This window comes from Nicotiana tabacum, chromosome 22 (genome assembly GCF_000715075.1).
Source record: "Nicotiana tabacum cultivar K326 chromosome 22, ASM71507v2, whole genome shotgun sequence".
Lineage (NCBI taxonomy): Eukaryota > Viridiplantae > Streptophyta > Magnoliopsida > Solanales > Solanaceae > Nicotiana > Nicotiana tabacum.
The window spans coordinates 24,195,260-24,220,145 of NC_134101.1; the positions used below are offsets into that span (position 1 = coordinate 24,195,260).

Here is a 24,886-nt window from a genome sequence, read left to right on the forward strand (position 1 = left end):
CCCTAGTCCTTTTCAGGTACTTGATTATATGTTTAACGACAGTCCAGTGTTCTCGTCCAGGAGTAGACTGAAATCTACTGACCATGCCAACAACATAGAAGATATCAGGTCTAGTACACGACATAGCATACATGAGACTCCCTACAGCAAAAGCATAAGGGACCGCCTTCATCTTTTCTATCTCATCAGTCGTTTTTGGGGACTGATTTTTTGACAGAGAGATTCCATGCCTAAAAGGGAGAAATCCTTTCTTGGAATCTTGCATGCTAAACCTGGTGAGAATAGTATCAATATAAAGTGCATGGGATAAGCCTAATATCCTTTGCTTGCGATCTCGCATAAACTTGATCCCAAGTATATGTGCCGCTTGTCGCAAGTCTTTCATATCAAAACGCCAAGACGACCATCCCTTTTACTGAGTTCAACATGCTCACATTATTTCCTATGAGCAAAATATCATCTATGTACAAAACCAAAAATGTAACTTTATCTCCATCCGACTTCTTATAGACACAAGACTCGTTTTTACATTGATCAAAACCGAAGGTTTTAATCGATGTGTCAAGATAACTATTCCATGCTCTAGAAGCTTGTTTCAATCCATAAATGGATTTCTTTAATTTACATAACAGGTGCTCATTGCCACTCTTAATTAAACCAACCGGTTGTACCATATAGATGCACTCATCAAGACTTCCATTAAGAAAAGTCGTCTTGACATCCATTTGCCAAATCTCATAATCGTAATGATCAGGAATGGATAAGAGAATCCTAATAGATTTAAGCATGGCTACTGGCAAAAACGTTTTCTCATAATCGATCACTTTGCAACAAGCCTAGCTTTAAAAGTTTGCACTTTTCCATCCACACCTCTCTTTTTCTTATAGATCCATCTACAACCAATGGGTTTGACTCCAGTAAGCGGTTCTACAAGATCCCATACTTGATTGGAGTACATGGACTTCATTTCAGATTTCATAGCAACAACCCATTTATCAGAGTCTGTATCCTGTAGTGCTTCGTTGTAATTAAGAGGTTCTGTAATAGGCTCTTCGGGGATTCTATCATAAGATTCTCCTAAGAGCGCAAACCGGACATGTTTCTTAATAATTCTCCCACTACGACTAGTCACTACAGGTGCAGTCCGATTTTGTTGTTGAATCACAACATCATTTATCGGAATTGAAGCCTCAATGTTATCCTCCATACCTTACAGTGTTGGGATATCATTAACTTTTTCCTGGAGTGCACGCTGCAGAACAATTTCAGGTTGCTCAACAATCTGAGGTTGCTCAACATTACTCCCACTACTTTGGGGTAGTGAGATGTCAGGCAATTGCTCTTGTGCGTTCTGCTGCCTATTGACATTTCTCCCACTATGATAATGCAGTGGTATGTCAATAATGGCTTCTGGGATATGTTCCAGAGATGAGTCATTAGTTACTCCATTATTTAATTCCTGTAAAACTAGTCTACTTCTAGGAATATGATTCACTAAATAGTCCTCTTCTAAAATCTGGCATTTGTCGTAACAATTACCTTTTTTTCTTTGGGACATAAAATAAACCGCCTTTAGTTCCTTTTGGATATCCAATTAAAATGCATACTTCTTTCCTCGATTCCAATTTATCCGCTTCCCTTTCAGCAAATGTGATGGACAACCCCAAACCAGAATGTGCCGTAAACTTGGCTTGCGCCCAGTCCACAATTCTACTGGAGTTTAAGGTACTGACTTTGAAGGAACCAATTTTAGAATGTAATTTGTTCTTTCTAAAGCATATCCCCAAAAGTAAAAAGGTAAATCGGAATAACTTAACATTGATCTAACCATTTTCATAAGGGTTCAATTTCTTCTTTCTGCCACACCATTTTATTATGGTGTTCCTGGGGCAGATAATTGAGATATAAATTCCACAATCTGATAAGTATTTAATGAATTCCACATAAAGGTATTCACCACTACGATCAGATCGTAATGTTTTGATATATTTATCATGTCATTTCTCCGTTTTCGTCTTAAATTCTTCGAATTTCTCAAAGTATTCAGACTTACGGCGCAACAGATGAATGTATCCATATTTTGAGTAATCATTTGTGAAAGTCACAAAATACTCAAAATCACCTCTTGCTTGTATATTCATTGGTCCACACAAATTAGATTGAATTAATTCAAACTTATCACTGGCTCTAATTCTTTTTGAGGAAAAATGTCTCTTGGTCATTTTACCTTTTAAACATGATTCGCATGTTGGCAGTGACTTCACTTTCAATGAACTCAAAGGTCCATTAGAGACCAATCTCGAAATCCTATTTAGATTTATATGACCTAGACGTAAGTGCCACAAATAAGTTTGGCTCAATTCAAAAATACGTTTTCTTTTATGTGGCATATTAATGTTATTTAATTTTTTTGGTTGTTGTAGCACATGAGGAGATATATCAAGAATAAAAAGATCATGTACTCTAGCAGCAATGTAGATAAAACATTTATTAAACTTAATAACAGCAGAGTTATTAGCAAAATAAACATTATAACCAGCATCCATTATTTTCGAAACCGAAATCAAATTCCTTCTAATAGAAGGTACATAGAGAACATATTTCAAAACTAAAACTCTATCACTACTAAATAAAACTCTAATATCTCCTAATGCTAAAGCTGGTGTTGGCTCGCCATTGGCTTGAAAACCCAAAACTTCATTCTCACTTAGCCGTCGCGTTTCCTGAAACCCCTGCAAAGTGGTGCAAATATGATTAGTGGCTCTTAAATCTACACACCAAAACATGGTAGAGACAGTCGCTAAACAAGTTTCAGCGACATTTAAATTCGAATTACCTTGCTTATTCAACTTTGCCAGATAGGCAGGGCATTGCTTTTTATGATGCCCAGGTTGCTTGCAATGATAACTCTTTCCTTTAGGATTTTTCACACCAGTCGCACCTCTAGGTGCCAAAACCTTTTGAGCCTTCTTCTTTTTCTTACCGCCTTTCGACTTAAAAGCTGAAGCTTTCTCAACATTCAGTGCCACAACTGGAGCTTGTTGTTTGATAATAGATTCTGCCACTTGCAGCTCATTCAACAATTTTGCCAGTGACAAATCCATTTTGTTCATAGTATAGTTCAAGCGAAATTGTTGAATATTGTCAGGCAGCGTCTGCAGCACCATCTCAACTTGAGATTCCTTAACAATCACAGCTCCAAGGACCTCCAGTTCATTCAGAAGACCCATCATCTTCAGAACATGGTCCCTTACTGATGATCCTTCAACCATCTTGGTATTTAAAAGGGCTTTCATGGCTGTCTTCTTAGCCGCACGACTTTGCTCACCGAACATCTCTTTGAGATTTTCGAGCATGTCATAAGCAGACCCTATAGACTAATGCGAATATTGCAAAACATTAGCCATAGAGGCAAGAATGTAATATCGCGCCATCTCATCAGCCTTGACCCATTTGTCATAGGCCTTAACCTGATCATCAATAGCATCTTTATCAGGTTTTTCTTTGCACTCCTCAGTGATTACAAATTTGTAACCTTCATTAGTTAGGACAATATCAAGGTTCCTTTTCTAGTCAATATAATTTGGTCCTTCTAACTTGTTTTGGTTCAAAATTAAGGTAAGTGGGTTGAATGAAGACATGTTAATCTGAGAGATATTCACATTAAATAGATCATTAGTTATGTAATTAGAATAGTTAAATTCAAAACAGCACATTACACATATAACCATGCTCATTGAATAGTTAGATTCGTTAGGGAAACTTAATTATTCATGCAAAATATATGAGTTATGTAAGATGTTTAACCCATAAATTAAAGCATGACCAACTCAGATGGAGTAAACTGTTAATTTAAGATAGGTAAATATCATTTTTATAAACTCTAGTTTCATTGAATCAACATGTAACTCAGTTGAAGAGTTAATACAAGTAAACAAATAACTAGAGGCAAAACTACATCAATCATCTATAACGAACTTATCCGATGTGGAAGAAGACCTATGTCAACATACAAATTCATTATATTACTGTAAAATATGATTGGGAACCATGAGAATTTAACCCTACCAACATTGTTTTCTTAAAACAAATCATCCAGAAAATAGGAAAATAGCCAAACCCCCATCTAAACCACTCTAAATGCCCAAAATACGAAGTACATCACGAGCAAAGATGATGAGTATTGCTCACTGGGTCGTTTCTGATGAACATACCAAATTTGAGGTCAATCGGAGTTCGACAGAATTTCAGAATTCCTAATTCATGACCTATTTGAAAAATTCTATTTTTGGCATTTTGGTTTTTAGGGTTTTGATTATTTTGACTCGTTCATCACATAATATACTTATGTATGTTAATCCATGATTTAACAGCAGAAAAAAATATTATTATTACAGTGTTTTTTTAAAAAAAAGTTAAACAAACATGGGGAAAAAAACAGTATTTTCACCCATTCAAAACGCCATTGTTCATAATTTCGTATATTAATCCATAATTTCAGAACTAATAGTATTCAAAACAGTCACATTTTTATTAAAATAATATTGTGATTATGGACAAAAACACAACTAAAACAGATTGTCATGAAATATAACAATTTTATACATACATATATATATATATATATATATATATATATATATATATATATATATATATATATATATATATATATATATATATATATATCCATAAGGCTCGTTGCGGCGTATTAAAAAACAGTCACGCTTTTATTAAAAACAACACTATTATTCAACAAAAACACAATAAAACAGTTTGTCATTAAATATAACACCATTGTTTATGCATATGTATATTAATCCATATTTTCAGAATTAAAATACTAATTAAAATAGTCACATTTTTTACATAGAATAATCATACTAAATATGTATCATTAAACAACACGTTTTAATATTACTCTATTCATGTTGTATTACTAAGACGACGTCTAATACCAATTGTTAGAACATGCGCAGCAGAAGCAAGCATGCAATTCAGGCATCACATACATGTAAACTAGATAATGATATAATTACGAGATTAAGAATCACTAACCTCTTGAAAACGTTGCACAGGTCCTCCTTAGAGCAATAATCAAGGGCTGCAGTCTTCTGCTATGGTCCTAGCAAGACCTTGGACGAATTTACTTTGAGAGGGCAAGAACAATACAACTCTAAAAGTAAGTCATTGGATGAAAAATGTCTTCCTTATGTAGACTCGTTTTTCAGCCAAAGAAGGTTCAAAAAACGTATAGGATTCTGCTTGTGCAAGCAGAACCTACTTTAACTCTACAAGATGACTTTTCTCTCAAGTCTCTTCTTTTACCCAAGTCAGTTCAGGTTTTTGCTAGGTATAGCATGGACCGCAAAAATTGTAAGAGTCTACCAATTATAGCATAATTCGAAAATTTGGATGAATTAATTCCTATTATAGTTAATTGCAAGCTATTCCACTGAAAAATAGCAATTGAACTCCTCAATATGAATTTCGAAAATTCACTGACACTTATTTTAACTCCCCGTGTTAAGATCACAAATACTAGTTAATTAAATTAAATTACTGATAATTTAATTTAATCAACTAATTAAATCCTCTATAATTCCGCTTAAACTATTTCATGTGACGGATACAAAATCTACCGGTTGGGTTTTCACATGAAAATTTATAAGCTTACATAAAGGGGTATCATCAAACTCAAAATCGAGTCATGGATTCTATCAACTAATTATTATTTCACAAATTGCCCAATCTATTAGGCATACACTAACTCTAAATAGAGTTGTACCTTTTGATAAATCAAAATAATAAACAAATCACATTGATCATAATAATTATATCAAGATTGGGAGTATAAGCTCATTTAATGAATTAGAGAAAATATTTTTTATATATTCAGTACAAAAATATCTTTTCTCTACTTGGTCCGTTCAATATACACTAAGTATACTAGCACAAGAAGTCGGAGTAAAACCACTCCCATAATCAAGACAAATTATACTATAATCTTGTACTACAATCATCAAGATATTTTGCCCAATGATATCTTCGATTGTGAACATAGTTTATTAATTATGAGAACCGACAATTTAATCTTCTGTGTATGAGCTAAGACTTCATACACTAAATTGTCTACTACATAACTAAAGGACACACATGTAACAAATAACAAATGATCAATTAAAATAGTACTTTATTGAATTGAATAAATAAATAAATAATTGTTCCACAAAGAATAAAACACAATACTATGTCTAAAATGCATGGTTAATAGTATATCCCAACAGAAAATACTTAAAACATATGGGCTTTTTCTTAGATCCATGGGAGCACCATTTTTTCAACTTCATTCGGTTACGAGAAACTATCAAGTCTTGTGCACAAGCTTCTATTTTTATTTCTTCATAGCAGTAATAGTGGGAGTCCAAATGGAACCAAAAAATATGGCAATAATCTTCGAGCTTCAAATTCGTGTCCTGCAATCCAAATTATGACTTTGTAGCCACTGTATTGTTCCCTTGGAGATCACTAATTGACGAAGAAAATGGTATGGACCTAAAGTTTGCAGTAAAAATAAAGGACGAAGCATACAAGACCAACATCAATGGTAGCTGAAAACAATTCTACAAATAATCAGGCCTGGACTTTACCTCCGAGATTGCACAAGAAATTATAGTGAAAATAGCACGGGCTAGCCAGCTTTCGGACTGGTAATTGAAAAATAGTCAGCGTTTGCAAAGTCATTGAAAAATAACCACTATTTTCCTGCAACACGGAAAGTTCCAGCATACTATACTGGAGATTGGTGCACCTATACAACATATGCTGGAACTCCAGTATATTATGCTGTAATATTTTCCAGATTTTGAACAGTGTTTTCGTTTATATTTATTTTTACATAAAAAGTGATTAAATTTCGATTATTTTTAAAATTGTGTCTTTTTTTCAATTACTACTTATAAATCTGACTATTTTTTAATTTCACCCGAAGTTACAGTGTGGGCAACTGGGCATGGCCTTCGGTGGTTCGATAAACTTCGGATCCATGACCCAATCCAAGGAATCAAATGTATGAAGGCATCATCATGTGATTTGACGAGTGAATCTTGTTTTAATGATAAAATATTTCTACCCTTAACTGATAGATTAAAAGTTTAGAGTCATTTGGAAGATAAATAGAAACACTAACACGGATAATCCTCTTAGGTAGGGTGAAATTATGAAAGTAATCAAAGAAATCTTATGATCAAGGTGAAGAAGTTGAAACTGAAGTAATGCAACAGTTTAAACATGATAACGCTGGATTTGCATGTTGTTCTCAAACAAATTGTTAAATAATCCTCTGAATTCTTTTAACAGAGGGAGTTTGTAAATCTGAGTATCAAATTCAAAACTCTAAGAAACTTAGTACCAAGCAATGTGAGACACACATTCGTAATTGTTCAAGTTGACTAGCATGAACATTGTGCTTCGAGTAATTCTTACTTTTGGTTATTTGGAGTAAAAAAGGATATCTACAATTTCTTCTATTGTAGGAGTAGTTCATTATATTGTGCAGCTTAACGGTAAGAAAGTTACTTTCCCTGGCAGCTAGGGAATAAATCCTCTTTTGTCTTCTTTGGCAACATATAATATTATACCATGTATAGGGTCGTCGTACAATAACTAGTTATAGATTATTGAGATTTCAATTCAACCTATGCTGACCAAAATTATTGCCTACTCCATTTGTTTTAATCTCCATCATTTCCGGGATGACTTGTAAACCCTTTTTTTCTTTTAATAGATTCATCACTCATTATGCCTCAATCATATTCTTTTAGGATTAACATAGTAGAGAGGTGTAAGTGTAGGCATATAAATTTTATTAAAATTAAATTCATAAAATAATTTGGATTATATTTTAAATTCAAGATATTAGTTCAAATAAATATCATGGGCTAATATAAAATTATATAAGTCTGATATATATAGATTAAATAAATAAGCATTAATCCACTGGGATAACCTATTTAATTGCGCTAAGGTGATGAGCCCACTTCATTAAGCCCAAGATGTCATCTTCTTAGAGGCCCAGTTTGGTGCCACGCGTCAAATGACGTGGCACACCAAGTCAAACGGAAGAACCAATAGGATTGTGACACGTGTCAAAATGACAAGGCATACCAAGTCAAATTAAAGGGCCAATGAAATCGCGTCACGTGTGCAAGTGACATGTTCTGGCCAATCAAATGCGACCTTATCACACTTCGATTTGATTGGTCGGAAAGAGTTTGTTCTTATCATAACTCTTCACTCCCACAACTATAAATAGGGGTCTTCATAATCCAGAAAACACACCAGAAGTTATAACAAGAAGCAAGAAAGAACTCGTGGATCAAACGCTGTAAATTCCTCCATAAATTTCAAGCTTCAAGCAATCAAGTTCAAGTTCAAGCTCAAGAACGAAGAACAAATCAAGATTCAAGGAGTGCGAGTTCAAATCAAAGTTCGTGCTGGTTGAATTCAAGATCATCGTTCGTGACAACAAATATAGGTTCAAGATCAAGCTCAAAGGCCCTTGAATTTATTTACAATTGAAAAGAAGAATCAGAGGATTCAAAGAGATTGTATATTCAAATTACTTGAAATAAAATACTACGATTGTTGCGATATTTTTTGGTCTTGAATTTATTTTTTCAACGCAATTTTATTGTCTACAGATTCTGGCGCGCCCAATGGGACAATCTCTACCTCTCATCTCAACTTTTGAATCGCCAAAGTTCAAGAACATTGAAATGGCTTCAAGGAAAATCAACTCCAGTTCAACTTCCACCAAGGCTGCTAATTGTTCTATGCTGATGTAGAAAGCATCCTTGATGTTACCTTTGGAAGCTTTAGGCTAGTTATGAGGAGCAAAGCAAGATCGTTAGGACAACAAGCACCCCAAGTGTCATCCGCATCAACCCCTATTTTCGGATATTCATCCTCAAAAGGAGTAAGATATTCCACAATTGCACCCGAAGGAGGAAGCGATGTTGCTGAAAAGATCAAGAAAACTCTTGCTCTGCTTGACCTCTCCGGATCCAAGCACTCTACTGTAAAGGAAAATGATGATGCTTCAAGTGATCGATCTTCCCCACTTACATCACATAGTGTGATCCAATCGAGGATCAATATGTGTGACAATCCATGCTACTCTCCATCGTCCATGATAATCATGCAAGCTATGGTGACAAACACTTCATCTGTGGAGGAGCAGTTGGCAAACTTGACAGAAGCAATCACAGGCTTGACCAAGTGCATGCAAAATCAAGATACTAGAATCGACAAGCTAACAAATACGGTGGGAATCTTGATGGAAGAAGAATCCACACACGCACCTGGCAAGATCCCAGAAGTTCCAAAGAGTGATTCTCCCACAAGACAAGTAGCATCCACTAAGGCTATCCATGTCTCATCTGAAGGGATGATTCCAATCGATCAACTAAAAGATTTCATTGAAGGAACCATTAATAACAAGTACGAAGTTTTTGCCAAGTCCTCCCATACATACGCAAAGTCGTACACTGCAAGGATCGATATGTTAAAGATGTTTGCTGGCTATAAACCTCCAAAGTTTCAACAGTTTGATGGTAAGGGCAATCCAAAGCAACATATGGCGCACTTCGTTGAGACATGCAACAACGCTGGGACTTATGGAGATTACCTCGTCAAACAGTTTATCCGCTCGCTAAAAGAAAATGCTTTTGATTGGTATACATACCTCGAGGCGGGATCTATTGATAGCTGGGATCAACTAGAGCAAAAGTTCCTCAATCGCTTTAATAGCACAAGGCGTATTGTGAGCATGGTAGAACTCACAAATACTCGTCAACGGAAGGGTGAACCAGTTATCAACTTTATCAATTGTTGGAGGAATGCAAGCCTCAATTGTAAAGACGGACTTACTGAAGCTTCTTGCATAAAGATGTACATCCAAGGCATGCATTGGGGATTGCGCTACATCTTGCAAGGTATCAAGCCTAGCACATTTGAAGAACTTGTAACTCGTGCCCATGACATGGAATTAAGCATGGCCTCCACTTGAAATGAAAGGTTGCCCATCTATGAACCTCGCAAGGGAACGACAAGCAAGAAGTTAGGAAGTGGGGCAATTTCGTACCTAAGTCTGAAAGAAAATAAGCTATGAATGTCAACACATCACCTGTGAAGTTCACGACAAAGATGAGCAAGAAGCAGAGTATGAAATCCACCTCTTTTCAAGATAAGCCAAGTGGAAAGTTGACACTAAAAGAAATGTAAGAGAAAGAATACCCATTTATGGATTCTGATATGCCAGCCATTTTCGAAGAACTCCTCAAGTTAAACCTCATTGAGCTTCCGGAGATGAAGCGGCCAAATGAAGCTGGGAAAACTGATAACCTAAATTACTGCAAATATCTTCGACTTGTGAGCCACCTTTTGGAGAGGTGCTTTGTCTTAAAGGACAAAGTTATGGACTTGGCTCGTGAAAAGAAGATCGTGCTTGAAGATGAGAAAGCGAGCGCAAATCAAGTCTCTATTACATTTGGCTCATTCAGTCCAGATGAATTATGTAGTTTTAAAAAAAGTAAAGATGAAGAATTACTAGAGAACAATAAAGTTGAAGTCGATCAACCTGATGATGATAAAGGTTGGACGTTGGTGAGTCATCGTAGGCGCCACAGAAGGAGCCCACGAAAAGAATCAATAGAACAACCAACAAGAAAAATGATGGTAAAAAGACCAAGAAAACGGAATCTAGTTAGGCGTTTGGGGAAAGCAAAAGTGGAGGTGTACCACCCTCAAAAGCCACGACATCCAGTGACTTTGGAGGATTATTTGCCATGTTGGTTTCGCATGAAGATTTCCCATGATGGTATTGAGGCCTCTTATTGCAATGCTGATAAAGGGGAAGAAAAGAGTGATGACCTACCATTGGCATCATCTCCAGAAAAGCTCATCGAGTCTATCCCTCAAGAAGTTAACACGTGCGAGGAAAAAGTTACATTCACAAATGATGACCTTCTACTAGGTGACACTCTTCATAACCTCCTGTTGTACCAGGTTGGCTATATGCATAATGAAAGGGTAAATCGAATTTTGGTTGATGGAGGATCCTCATTGAACATCTTGCCAATTCGCACTATGAAAGAACTTGGTATTCCCATGAACGAACTCTCGAAAAGTTGTGTGATGATCCAAGGATTCAACCAAGGGGGGAAAAAAGCCATAGGTGAGATCAGGTTGGGAATCACCATTGAAGATATGCAATCGAGTGCATGGCTGCATGTGATCGATAAAAAGACTTCATAAAACGTCTTTCTTGGAAGGCCTTGGATACACGATAATAAAGTGGTTCCATCTACCTACCATCAATGTTTGAAATACCACGAGGGTGAAGTCGAGAAGAAGATAGGTGCTGATGATGAGCCATTCACCGAGGCTGAATTACAATATGACGATGCAAAGTTCTACTTGAAGAACCGCATTGTGAAGGAGCTAAAAGCTGATGATGTCATGAATAACAAGAATGACGAGTCCACGACTAAGAGAGCTGAGGTGGTTGCCGACAAGACCAAAGATGTTGTTGAGGAGGTACACCCCAACCCAAATAAGTCTCATAAAGGGAACATTGTGTCTCACGGCAAGAAAGTAACTTATGCGCTCCAATATGTCCATAAAAAGAAGAAAGATGAAGGTGAATCATCTAATTTGGAAACTAACATGCTAAGGGCGTTAACTCTTCCGGTAAAATGAATTGAGGCAGTAAAGTTGTCCTCAAATCCACTTGCAGGGTTTGTGGCCCAAAATCGTTTACAAAATGTGGCACTCCCTACAAAGCGAACCGATAAAGGTTTTGATCCTAACGCTTACATGCTATTTGCAAAAGATGGATACAATCCCAATGAGCTGTCAAAGTTAGGGAAGATCCCATCGGAAACTGCGATGAGACAACCACATGAAGGTTTGGGATACAAGAAACCGTCACCAGTGCGCATCTCCATAAGAACGGCGAGCAACAATTATATCACTGTAGAAGATGAATCTGCCGCATCTAACAAGTCTCTTTGATCAACTTGGAAAATCAACTATGAGGACTTCTGTATTTGAGAGATTGGGTCCATTAAAGAAGGAGAACAAGTTCCAGAGAAATTATCAAAGCATAAGAACACCCGCTTCGCCCAAAATCCAGGGGATCTCTAAGGATTTCCAAAGTTTGGTTCCTTCTAGAATGAGGCGACAAACAAAACTTGTGGTTTCATGTAAAGAAGTACTGAAGGTAAATCCATATACTATGGTCTACACTAAGGAACGTGATGAAAATGAAGAAAGTGTGGGTTCTTCGTATCATGTTACCGTACAAGGCGAGAATGGTATTTCGTCTTCAATGGAGGATAATGCAGAATTGGAGGATGTTTCACCGTGCTATCACATATCCTTCAACGATGGGGACCCTCAAGAAGATGAAGATGCGAAAGATGCTCCACCTGAACTTGAAGAAGGGGTGAAGATGACAGTTGATGCCTTAAAAGAAGTTAACTTTGGCACCAACGAAGAACCAAGACCCACTTACCTAAGTGCTTTACTAGCAATCGATGAAGAAAGCACTTATATCGAGTTAATCAAAGAGTTCAAGGATGTCTTCGCTTGGAGTTACAAAGAGATGCTTGGCTTGGACCCTAAAGTAGCAGTTCATCACCTTGTAGTCAAGAATGGCGCTCGTCCTATTAAGCAAGCCCAAAGGCGCTTTAGGCCGGACTTGGTTCCCTTGATCGAAAGTGAAGTTAAATAACTCATTGAAGCTGGCTTTATTCGCGAAGTTAAATACCCAACATGGGTCTCAAGTATTGTCCCTATAAGGAAGAAGAATGGCCAGATTAGGGTGTGCGTTGACTTCAAAGATCTTAATAATGTGTGTCCCAAAGATGAATTCCCGCTTCCTATTCCAGAGCTGATGATCGATGCTACTACTGGGTACGAGGCAATGTCATTTATGGACGGTTCATAGGGCTATAACCAAATTCGTATGGCGCCAAAAGATGAAGAGCTTACTGTATTCCATACCCCAAGGGTATTTATTGCTACAAGGTAATGCCTTTTGGCTTGAAGAACGCTGGTGCTACTTACCAAAGGGCTATGCATAATATTTTTGATGATCTTCTCTACAAGAATGTCAAATGCTATGTTGATGACTTCGTGGTAAAATCAAGAGAGAAGGGGTGTATCTTCAACTGAGTCTTATTACATGGATATGTTTAGTGTAATTTATCTTATATTTAATATATATATTTTAAAGAAAATGTTCTCTGAAATACATGTTCCAGCACAACTGTTCTTCTCGTCCCCATGAAATGCTTCTTTATTGTCTAAATATAAGCGATATATATGTAATGTACATAATGGACTATGAATAGATATATGACTAGAATTATTAACCATACTTGTGAAAATTGATACAGAAAGTGGGTTTAACCCTATTCTCTAAAATTAAGCCAAGGGAAAACAGGTGAATTGTTATGACCTTTACCTATCTGGAATGTGATGAAAAGAGCAAACTGATAGATGTGTTGGATGGCAGGATGGCCACAAGAAAAAGGCTGCTGAATTTGGTGTGTTTTTTATTTTATTTTTTTGCGGCCTTAAAAGCGTCAGAAGATGTGGGCGGGGGCGAGAAAGCAAGCACCTAATATATTGTTATTTTATTTTGGCAATAACTTCTTTGAACGAAATTTGAAGAATAATGTATATTAGACATTTGTTACTATTATCACAAAAGAAATAGCGTTCATAGTGATTAGTTATATGATATGCAGAGGTATATTCAATATTTGAAAGTGATGGGAGTATTATTGTCGAATAAAATGACAGTATACTTAAAAAGAAGTTGTGTTTTTCAAATTGACCAATTACTAAAACATGAGAATTAGTGCTAATATTGGTTCCTCTTGATATATATATATATATATATATATATATATACACAAATTGACCAATTCAATTACCTAAGCTCAGGATTTTAAATTTAAATCATTTGATATATATATATATATATATATATATAATATTGAACCCTTCCCTAAGGGTCACCTCTAATTATATGTATCATTTTTCAAAGTGATAGTACGTACCATCCGTTTTAAATTAGATGAGTTACTTTTCTTCTTCTTATGGTCCAAAATAAATGATACATTTTTAAATTTAAAAATAATTCAATTTTAAACTATTCATTTTAATCTTAATGAGAAACTTTTATAATTACACAAATGTCATAGCCCCACAAAGCTTTTACCCTTTAATCTTTTAGGACCACAAATTTTAAATTTTTTTTTTAAACTCCGTATCGAGTCAAGTTATCTCATATAAATTCAAACGGAGGAAGTATTCAATAATTATATCTATCTCAGAATATTCCGTAGGGCATGGTAGGGGAGTACAGTCCAGAAGAGGTGTACCTTGGCTGTTGGGTTTAAATGCTTAAGAGCCCGTTTGGACATAAAACAAATTTCCTTTTTTTTCAAAATTTTTTTTTTTTTTTCCTAAATCATCGTTTGTTCATAAAATTTTTAATTTTTACTTGAAAATATATTTTAAAAATTTTTAAAAATTTGAAAAACTCCAAAAAGCTATTTTTCAAAATTTTCACTCAAATCACACACAAAACTTCAAAAACAACCCAAAATTATATTCATTTCCAAACACAACTCCAAATACCATTTTTACTTGAAAACATTTATTCCCTATTTTGAAATTTTACAATTTTTATGTCCAATGCCCACTAAATCGTTTACTCAAACGATACCAAAGGTACAAACTGAGTGGGTAGTCAACCCATTTTAAGTCATCTGATCATGTCATGCCTTCTTCCTTTTGTTCTTTCTTCTTCTTTTCATTCTCTCTATATTTATCATATACAAAAATTTTGCACTCTCTTATCTAATTAACCTAGTTGCAACTCTCCCATTTTGTTTCCACTTTGCACATTCGTGAGATACAAAAGCAAAAAATGTATATAATCAACTCAAATTTTGCCATACCACAGAACAAATTCCTTCTTTTACTTTGTTGTTCACAAGTAGTACTAGTATTTCCATGTGAACTTTTGACCTTTATTAGGAGAAAACAACAACGAAATTTTATGCCTTCAATTTGAGCCTTTTACCACCCTCAGAGAGAGAATTATTCTTGCTTCTTTCTTGAAACTCAATGCGAGTTTATTATTAACATAGAAAAAGAGATTGACAATACTGCATAAAAAAATTAGAAGATTACTATAGTCAAAAAGGAAGGTCTGAAAAGGGTTGCCTCCACAAAGAGAACAAGGTCACAGATGGAATCATTTTGGGGCAATAACTTAGTTTAACTATATTATTTACTAACCCGTGATTATAATTTAGATAGTAGTCAAACTTTCGTTCTTTATTAATTTCTTAAATAAATGCTAGAGCTGATCTCCACCCACCCAAAGAGATCATTTGCAGATTAAGATAAGATTTCTCTTTCCTATTTCTCACCTTTAAGATTCCTTTCCTTTCTTTTGCTGCATATTTTCACGAACGTTATTATAAGTTCGTCCTGGCAGATCAAATTCATTTATGTAAGTGTAAACCATCAACCAAGGAGCAATTTGTATTAATGGTGCATTTTGTAACAAAGCAATAGGTATGTATCTCTTTTGTTCCTTCCACAATAGTGTTTGTTTATTTGTAATAATCATACTGGGCAAGCTTCCCAATATCCAAGTGTCAAGTCTTTGTATCGAAAGATATGATGACTGAGAGAAGCCAAGGGCCTGGTTGTGAGGATTATATATTTATGATCGGGCTGCATGCCATAGCGAGATATATATATATATATATATATATATATATATATATATATATATATATATATATATGGTGCTAATCATCCCCTCCTAATGTTGGTTGATAATTATGGTAATAATAAAATTTAAACTTTTCCAACCTTAGAAGCGATGGACTGTTAGAATTTGCCATCATTAGAGATTTAAATAAACTCTGGCTTTCCCCGGCTGTGCTTCTTTCACACTGGATTATGTAATGACACTTCGAATAAGCCACCCTTAATCTCTATTATTGAGGTCTAATATTCTCTTGGGAAAATGACATCTGTTACTCTCAATTAACTAATTATAATCCTTACAAAAGAAAAACTAAAAGATCTCTAATCTCTCATTGAGAAAAGAAGCAATGGACTTTTTATATTTCCTTTAGGCTTTTACCAATAAAACTCCCTCTACACCTTCCTACTTAATTATACATCAATCATTAGACAATGATGGATTACTTGAGACTGCAACATGACGCATAGAAGGAAGTATGAGTTTCGTATGGACAAGCAAACTTTGTTCAAGAAAAGTTTTGATAGATTTCTGAGAAAAGTTTTGACCTTCAAATAATCTTGAGACACCTTTCTTTAGAAAAAAAAAAAGGAACTTTTATTTAGAGATGGTTATTAGGTAGAACAATGTTTTTTCGTAATCAATTACCTAATGGGACTAATGTTTTATACGTCAATACCACACAAGAGGGGTGATTTGTGTGGTGTCCAACTTTTCACGTGCACAGATTATAGAAGGACCTGGTTCTTTTATGTGTTCCAACTACTGCTGTTGCGGAATAATAAGTACAGAAAATAAAAAACACAAGTATTTTACGTAAAAAACACCTGGCTCAAAAGGTGAAAAAAAATCACGATCTACTTCCCAGTAGAATTTTTCCAAAACTCTTCATTAAATCACTGAGCCAAAAACTGCATTTACAAAACACTTTTGTAAACCTAAGATTAACTCTAATTCCGTTGTGGCAACTAGCCTCTAACTGCTGCGACAACTTTAAGTTAACTCTAACTTGAATACTCTGAGTACCTATTACAATTGCCTCTAGATAAAGCTGAAAGGTACAATATGAAAATACCTACTACAATTGAACTAGAATAAAAGACAGATACTTGGAGCTAGTTCTTCTATCTGGTTCATGTAGCTTCAGGTTCGCACACTTGAATCACACACGAACTACTTGCAAAATGTCTTGCTATTTTGCTCTCAATTCACGTTTAACTTCTGCTTTTGTGCGTCACCTGTAGAATAAGAACTTCCTGCGATTCATAGAGTTAGTAGAGTAGAAAGCAACTAGAGTTCTAATGCTACTCTTCCTTGGTGGAAGGGTTCTAGTTGATCTCAACCTCTAACTCCTCCCTTATCTTGGATTATGTTCTCGTTGAGTAAGGAGACCTTCTCCTTATCAATTATGCAATCTTTTCGATTAGGAGATATCTATTATTATGCCAGATTTCGTTTATCTCCTGCATGTGTATATCACGTGCTTTGAATCTGCCCGTGTCTATGCCTACCAGTGATGGACCTGGTTCATCCCTGAGTTCCTTTGTCAATCTTCAAAACTATCCTTTACTTGGACCAATAAATTTTCCCTTTTTGATGATGACAAACTCTGTGCTTCCATAAGCTTAGGCCCTGTTTCAACTTAGCTCAACATTAACACAATGTTAGAAACATTTTTTCTTTTTATCACTTATCATCAAGAACCAGGTTCATTAGGTTATAAGCATCACTGTTCAAAGTGAAAAGCATAACCTTTTTCCCCCCTTTTGGCATCATCAAAAAGTTGCATAATTAAGTAAGATAACCAGATTTTAAAACTTACTCATGGCCACTGGGGCTACTTCAAATTCAATCATGGATTAATCATCATAGATCAAGCTAAGAATTTTAACCATCAAAGAAATATAAACAAATAGTTAGAGCAAAAAATAGTGAATTTCATTGATGATTGATACGATTCTTTCACAAAGCATAAAAAAAAATAAACATACTGGAAACATGAGCAAAAGAAACAAAATAAATCCCGAACTGGGTCACTCATTGATCTACACTAGGCTAGGAGGCTTAAGGCTTGGAAGAACTGGGGGCTTAGTTTTTGGCTTGGAGAAGTTTCAGCATGTCTTGAAGAATTCCATCATTCTTCTCCTTTTCCCTTGCTAGTTCAGTTTTGAGAGCATCTCTCTCAGACTCTACCTCAGCTAACCTTTTCTTCAGCCTCTCAATCTCAGCATCCTTAGCCCCACTTTCTTGCACCAAGGCTCGCACCTTGCTATTCACTGGTACCTTCTTAGATGAACCAGGTTCTTTAGGAGTGACATGGACTTCATAGTCACAAGCAGGCAACATATTTACCCCTAAATGATCCTTGCTTGTACCAACCTCCCTTTCTTCTTTGGATTATAACTTTCAGTCACTCTCTTCAGTAGGTCTGCGAGGGTTTCCTGCTAAGATGAAACAGGTTCATCTATATTTTTCCCAAGTTGAACCAGCCTCTCAGTGGCTTCGCCAGACCCACTTTCCTCTGTTTTCTTTACACCCTCCTCTACTCCAGCAGATTTTTCTCCCCAAACAACTATTGCACTTGTGTCTTTGGTTAAAATCACAGGAGTGGATGAAGAATCAACCACTCTTTTACCCTTTCCCGTCACAGCACTTCGAAAACCCTTGCTCTTTTTTTCTTTTTCTTTTTCATTTTTTACCATCAATTCCTCCAGACTTTGTAGTTTCAACACCTTCTTTAGACCCTACTAGTACAAACCTATTCTCCAAATTTGTTCTCTCGCTGCAACAACCTTGCGAGCAAGCATCTTTACTCTTTTCTTAGAGGTTGGGGTGGTGGAAGGGATGATCGTGGGTGTGGAAGTCTAATCAAACTGAATTTCAGTTTTGAAAAAACTTTTGAGTGTATCCCTAAAATCTGGGTACTTCAATTCGATTGGGACTCTTTTGAACAGAATTGATTCACTTGTAACAGATAAGTCCAAAAGAAGTTTGGAATTAACTAGGACTCTGCTCATGATCCAAACATTATTATTTCAAGTTATGCAGAGTGTAGAAAACATACTGTGTTATCTTGATGAACCTGGTTCTTCACTGAGAATACTCTTGTGTAAATCTAAATTTGCCAAAATAGAGAAAATATCATTAGAGATTAATGAGCCATTTTAACACATGGCACAAGAGTATACTATTGAAAGTATGAGACTGAGCAAAAATTAATCTAATTATGTACACAATTTTCAGATTTTCTAACCAAAAATATATTTTTTTCGTTGTGTACTCTGAATTGGTCCTTTTAGGAGATCTTAATCATCCCTAATTCTAACCTGTTCCTTTCAAAGTGATCTCTACTTAGGGATTTTGTGAAGATATCAGCTATTTGCTTGTCAGTAGCACAAAATTCCACAGTGGTCAACCATTTTTCATAGTTATCCCTCAAAAAGCGATGCCTAACATCTATGTGCTTAGTTCTCTTGTGGTGAACCGGGTTCTTGGTCATACTAATAGCACTAGTGTTATCACAAAAAATGAGAATACAACCAACATCAATTCCAAAATCCTTTAATTGATGTTTGATCCACAACAATTGAGCACAACATGAAGCATCAGCAACATACTCAGCTTCACCAGTAGATAAGGCCACTGAATTTTGCTTTTTCGTGGCCCAAGACACAAGACATGAGCCAAGAAAGTGTGTCATACCTGAGGTGCTCTTTCTATCCACAAGAAAACCTGCATAATCAGCATCAGCATATCCCAAAGATTGAAATTACTACCTTTTGGATACCAAAGACAAAGATCAGTGGTGCCTTTTAGATATCTCAAAATTCTCTTGACAGCAATCAAGTGAGACTCCTTTGGATTTGTCTGAAATCTTGCACAAAGGCCTACACTGAAGACAATGTCAGATCTACTAGCAGTGAGATACAACAATGAGCCAACCATTCCCCTATACAACTTCTGATCGACAGATGAACCAGGTTCATCTATATCCAACTTTGTAGTTGTTGCAATATGAGTGTCAATTTCTTTGGAATCTTCCATTTTAAACCTTTTAAGCAACTCTTTTACATACTTCTGTTGATGGATCATAGTTCCATTTGGATTTTATTTAATTTGTAGGCCTAAAAAGAAATTAAGCTCACCCATCATGCTCATTTCAAATTCACTCCTCATTAGTTTAGCAAATTCTTTACTTAACTTATCAGTAGTTGCTCTAAAGATTATATCATCAACATCTATCTGAACTACCAAGAGATACCTTTTTCTTTCAAGAATAAAGTATTGTCAATTTTATCTCTCTTGTAGTCATGCTCAAGCAAAGATTTTGATAATCTTTCATACCATGCTCTTGGCGTCTGCTTGAGCCCATAAAGTGCTTTGTCAAGTTTGTACACATGATCAGGATTTTCCTTGCTTTCAAACCCCGGAGGTTGCTTGACAAACACTTCTTCCTTTAGATAGCCCTTAAGGAAGGCACTCTTGACATCCATCTGGTGGAGGGTGAATTCCATGTAAACAGCAAAGGCTATAAGGAGTCTTATTACTTCCAACCTTGCAACTGGAGCAAAGGTTTCATCATAGTTTATGCCCTCTTCTTGGCTATATCCTTGAACTACCAATCTTGCCTTGTTCCTTGTAACTGTTCCATCTTCATCAAGTTTGTTTCTGAAGACCCATTTTGTGTCAATTACTGATATGTCCTTGGGTCTTGGTACCAGATGCCAAACTTGACTCCTTTCAAATTGGTTGAGTTCATCTTGCATTGCATTTACCCAGTCTGTATCATACAAAGCCTCAGCAACATTTTTAGGTTCAATAAGAGATAAGAAGGCATCAAAAGTACAAAGATTCTTTAATGAAGATCTGGTTTTGATTCCAGAGGTTGGATCAGTATTATGTTCTCAATGGGATGAGAACTTTGATACTTGTAAGGTTTCACAACCAACTGGTTTACCCTTGATGTTCCTTCAGTGTTTTGTTGTTGTGGAACAGGTTCATGGACAGGTTCCCTTGATGTTTGAGAATCATTTCCTCTTTGTTCTATTCCCCCTGTTAGGTTGCCCTGGGTAGAAGGTCCTATTCCATCACCTGTTCCATCTTCCAGTGCAGCTTCAGTCTGGGCTGCGGTTTCATTTAAGTTTCTTACCAGCCAATTGCTTCATCATCATGTTCCTGTCTCTCAGAAAGAATGTTAGTTTCATCAAAAACCACATGAACACTTTCTTCAACACACATAGTTCTTTTGTTATATACCTTATATGCTTTACTATGTGAAGAATATGCCAAGAATACTCCCTCATCACTTCTGGTATCAAACTTGCCTAGGGAGTCTTTACCATTATTGCATCCAAATGACCTAAGATGGGATATATTTGGTTTTCTCCCTTTAAGTAACTCATATGGAGTTTTCTCAATAAGAGGTCTTTTCATGCACCTATTTATGATGTAGCATGCAGTATTTACAGCTTCTGCCCAGAAGCTATGAGGCAGTTTACTAGAAAGAAGCATAGTCCTAGCCATATCTTCAAGTGTCCTATTCTTTCTTTCAACTAATCCATTTTGTTGTGGAGTCCTAGGAGCAGAAAAATTATGATCTATGCCATGCTCATCACAAAATTTAGCAAATTTAGCATTTTCAAATTCAGTGCCATGATCAGACCTAATTGATGCAAGTTGATTACCTAGTTATTTTTGAGTTTTTCTAACAAAAGAAGTGAACATGTCAAATGCTTCATCTTTAGATGTTAAAAACAATGTCCAAGTAAACCTAGAGTAATCATCAACAAGCATCATCACATATCTTTTACCACATCTACTTAATGTTCTCATTGGACCACAGAGATCCATATGAACCAGTTCCATCGTTCTGGTAGTACTTACCACTTTCTTGCATTTAAAAGAGGATCTTACACGCTTCCCCCTTTCACAAGCCTCACAAACTTTGTCTTTATTGAACTTAATATTAGGCAGTCTTATCACCAAGTCCTTGGAGACTAATTTGTTGAGTTGACTTAGACTTGCATGTCCAAGCCTCTTATGCCAAATGAGGGGATCATTATCCAGCACACTTAAGCAAGTTAGTTCATTCTCTGAGAGTGTGGACAGATCTATAATATATATATTATTCACTTTTTTACCCTGCAAAACAATCTTGTCAGTGATACGATTTATCACAAAACATTTAGTAGAGGTGAATGCTACCAAATTACCTCTATCACACAATTATGACACACTGATTAGGCTATACTTCAGGCCGTCTATCAAGTAGACATTCTCAATGGAATGAGAGTCATCATTACCTACCTTACCAACCCCAATGATTTCACCTTTCTTTCCATTTCCAAAGGAGACATTTCCTCCTTTGAGGTCCTCAAGTGAAAGGAACTGGTCCTTGCTTCCATCATATGCTTTGAGCAGCCACTGTCCATGTACCATATTTGGCTGCTCCCCTTCACTTGAACCTACAAAAGGAAATCAGGGGTTAGTCTTAGGAACCCAAACTAGTTTGGGTCCCTTTCTTTAAGCAAAAGAATGAATTAAATTCTTTTTAGCCCAACTTGGTAACTAATTCTTCCCTTGAACAAAATTTTTGTACTTTCGACTGGCCCTTTCTTTTGCGTTACATTCACTTTTATAGTGACCAGTCTTACCACAGTGAGAACAAAATCTTGTTCTCAGGAAGAGTGAGGTACTTGCTTTTAGGATCCCACTTAGGTAGCTGATTCCCAAAGCCAAGTCCTCTTCTATTGCTACTGTGATGTTCCTGTAGCCATGACAAAGCATCAGAGGACCTATTCCATTTACTAGTTTTGTCTAATTCATGATTGACCTTGCCTAGATCCTCCTTTAGCACTCTTACCTTCTCATCCTTCTTATACAACTCATCTTTCAATTTGCCTACATTTTCTTCTAAAGTGAGTTGTGTGCAATCATATGTCTTCTTACTGGTTCCTAGTTTCAGTTTTAGATTTTCAGATTTTAACTCAAGAATATTTGCTTCAAATGTATGAACCTGGTTCTTGAGAGCAGTATTTTCACTCACAGTCTCACTAACTCTGAGTTTCAGGTTCTTACACTTTGCTTTTAAAATCACACAATCCTTAGACAACTGTTCTTTTTCTTTATTTATTACCTCAGATTCATCAATGAAATCTAGCAATAATTCAGAGAGTTTTTCTTTAGACAAAAACTTAATCTTGTCTTTGAGATGAATTATACTTACCTCAGATTCCTCATGAGATTCCCCATCTGATTCTCCAATTGCCATAAATTCTTGTTCATCTCCATCTTCATCATCTGATTCCTCATCTGAACTTTCTCCCCAAGCAGCAACCATAGCCTTTGTTGAGTTCTTCTTGGGATGAACCTGTTCCTTCTTCCTATGCCTTCGTTCAGATCTTTCCTTCTTCCATTCAATTTCCCATTGAGGACAGTTCTTGATGTGATGATCAGTCTTCCCATACCTGTAGCAGCCCTCATTGGTCATTTTTTTAGGAACCCTTGTTTTGTTGTAATTTCCACCTCTTGAAGAACCTTTTCCTCTCATAAGGTATTTCTTGAAGTCCTTGGTGATCATAGCCATTTCATCTTCCTCCAGATCAGCACCTTTAGTGATCCTGAGTGTCAGGCTCCTTTCCTTCTTTGGCACATCCATCTTCATGGTCTTCCTTCTAAGTTCATACGCAGTGAGATTTCCAATCAACTCATCCAGTTTAAGAATTGCAATGTTCTTAGATTCCTGAATTGCAGTGATTTTGCTTTCCCAAGAAACTGTTAGAACCCTAGTCAGAATCTTCTCGACTTTGTCTTCTTCAAGAAGAGTCTTTCCAAGAGACTTCAGTTCATTAGTCAGTGTGGTAAACCTTGTATACATCTCTTAGATGGTTTCTCCTTCCTTCATAGTGAAATTCTCATATTGAGAATATAGTAACGTTCCTCTGGACCTCTTCACCTGAGGTGTTCCTTCATGAGCTACTTGCAAAGTATCCCAAATTTCCTTAGCAGTAGTACAACTTTGAATTCTATTGTACTCGTCTGGACCAAGTCCACATACGAGCCATTTCTTGGCCTTAGCATTCTTCTCCCATTTCCTCAAGTCGTCAGCAGTGCAGTCAACTCTTGTTTTTGGCACCTCTTCTCCTTCGGCATTTATCTTCATGGTAGCTAGTAGACCATATGTGACAATGTCCCATAGCTCATAGTCTTATCCTATGATGTGGTCTCTCATTCTATTTTTTCACCAGGAGTAGTACTGGCCATTGAAGAGTGGTGGCCTAGCAGTGGATTGCCCTTCCCAGATTCCAGGTGGTGCACTCATCTTGATCTTCTCCTAAGGTGTTAGCCTCTTCAAGGATAACCTACTCTGTTACCAATTGATGTTTTAACTTCAATACCACACAAGAGGGGGTGATTTGTGTGGTGTCCAATTTTTCACGTGCACAGATTATAGAAGGACCTGGTTCTTCTATGTGTTCCAACTACTACTGTTGCGGAATAATAAGTACAGAAAATAAAGAACACAAGCATTTTACGTGGAAAACACCTGGCTCAAAAGGTGAAAAAAAATCACGATCTACTTTCCAGTAGGATTTTCCCAAAACTTTTCACTAAATTACTGAGCCAAAAACTGCATTTATAAAATACTTTTATAAATCTAGGATTAACTCTAATCCCGTTGTGGCAACCAGCCTCTAACTGTTGCGACAACTTTAAGTTAACTCTAACTTGAATTCTTTGAGTACCTATTACAATTGCCTCTAGATAAAGCTGAAAGGTACAATATGAAAACACCTATTACAATTGAATTAGAATAAAAGACAGACACTTGGAGCTGGTTCTTCTATCTAGTTCATGTAACTTTAGGTTCGCACACTTGAATCACACACGAACTGCTTGCAAAATATCTTGCTATTTTGCTCTCAATTCACGTTTAACTTCTGCTTTTGTGCGTCACCTGTAGAATGAGAACTTCCTGCGATTTATAGAGTTAGTAGAGTAGAAAGCAACTAGAGTTCTAATGCT

At 36.2% G+C, this 24,886-nt stretch overlaps 1 protein-coding gene across 1 annotated transcript; it reads right to left on the minus strand.

The window, feature by feature from the left end:
• Window positions 1–820: 820 nt before the first annotated feature.
• Window positions 821–1,207, minus strand: LOC142175748 (putative mitochondrial protein AtMg00820). Its single transcript, XM_075242734.1, has one exon. It carries the CDS (start codon window positions 1,205–1,207, stop codon window positions 821–823), a length of 387 nt encoding a protein of 128 aa, XP_075098835.1.
• Window positions 1,208–24,886: the final 23,679 nt, after the last annotated feature.

Bases quoted from the DNA above. Each gene is read 5' to 3' on its own strand.
- LOC142175748 (XM_075242734.1), bottom strand. From the start codon at position 1,207: ATGGAGGATAACATTGAGGCTTCAATTCCGATAAATGATGTTGTGATT.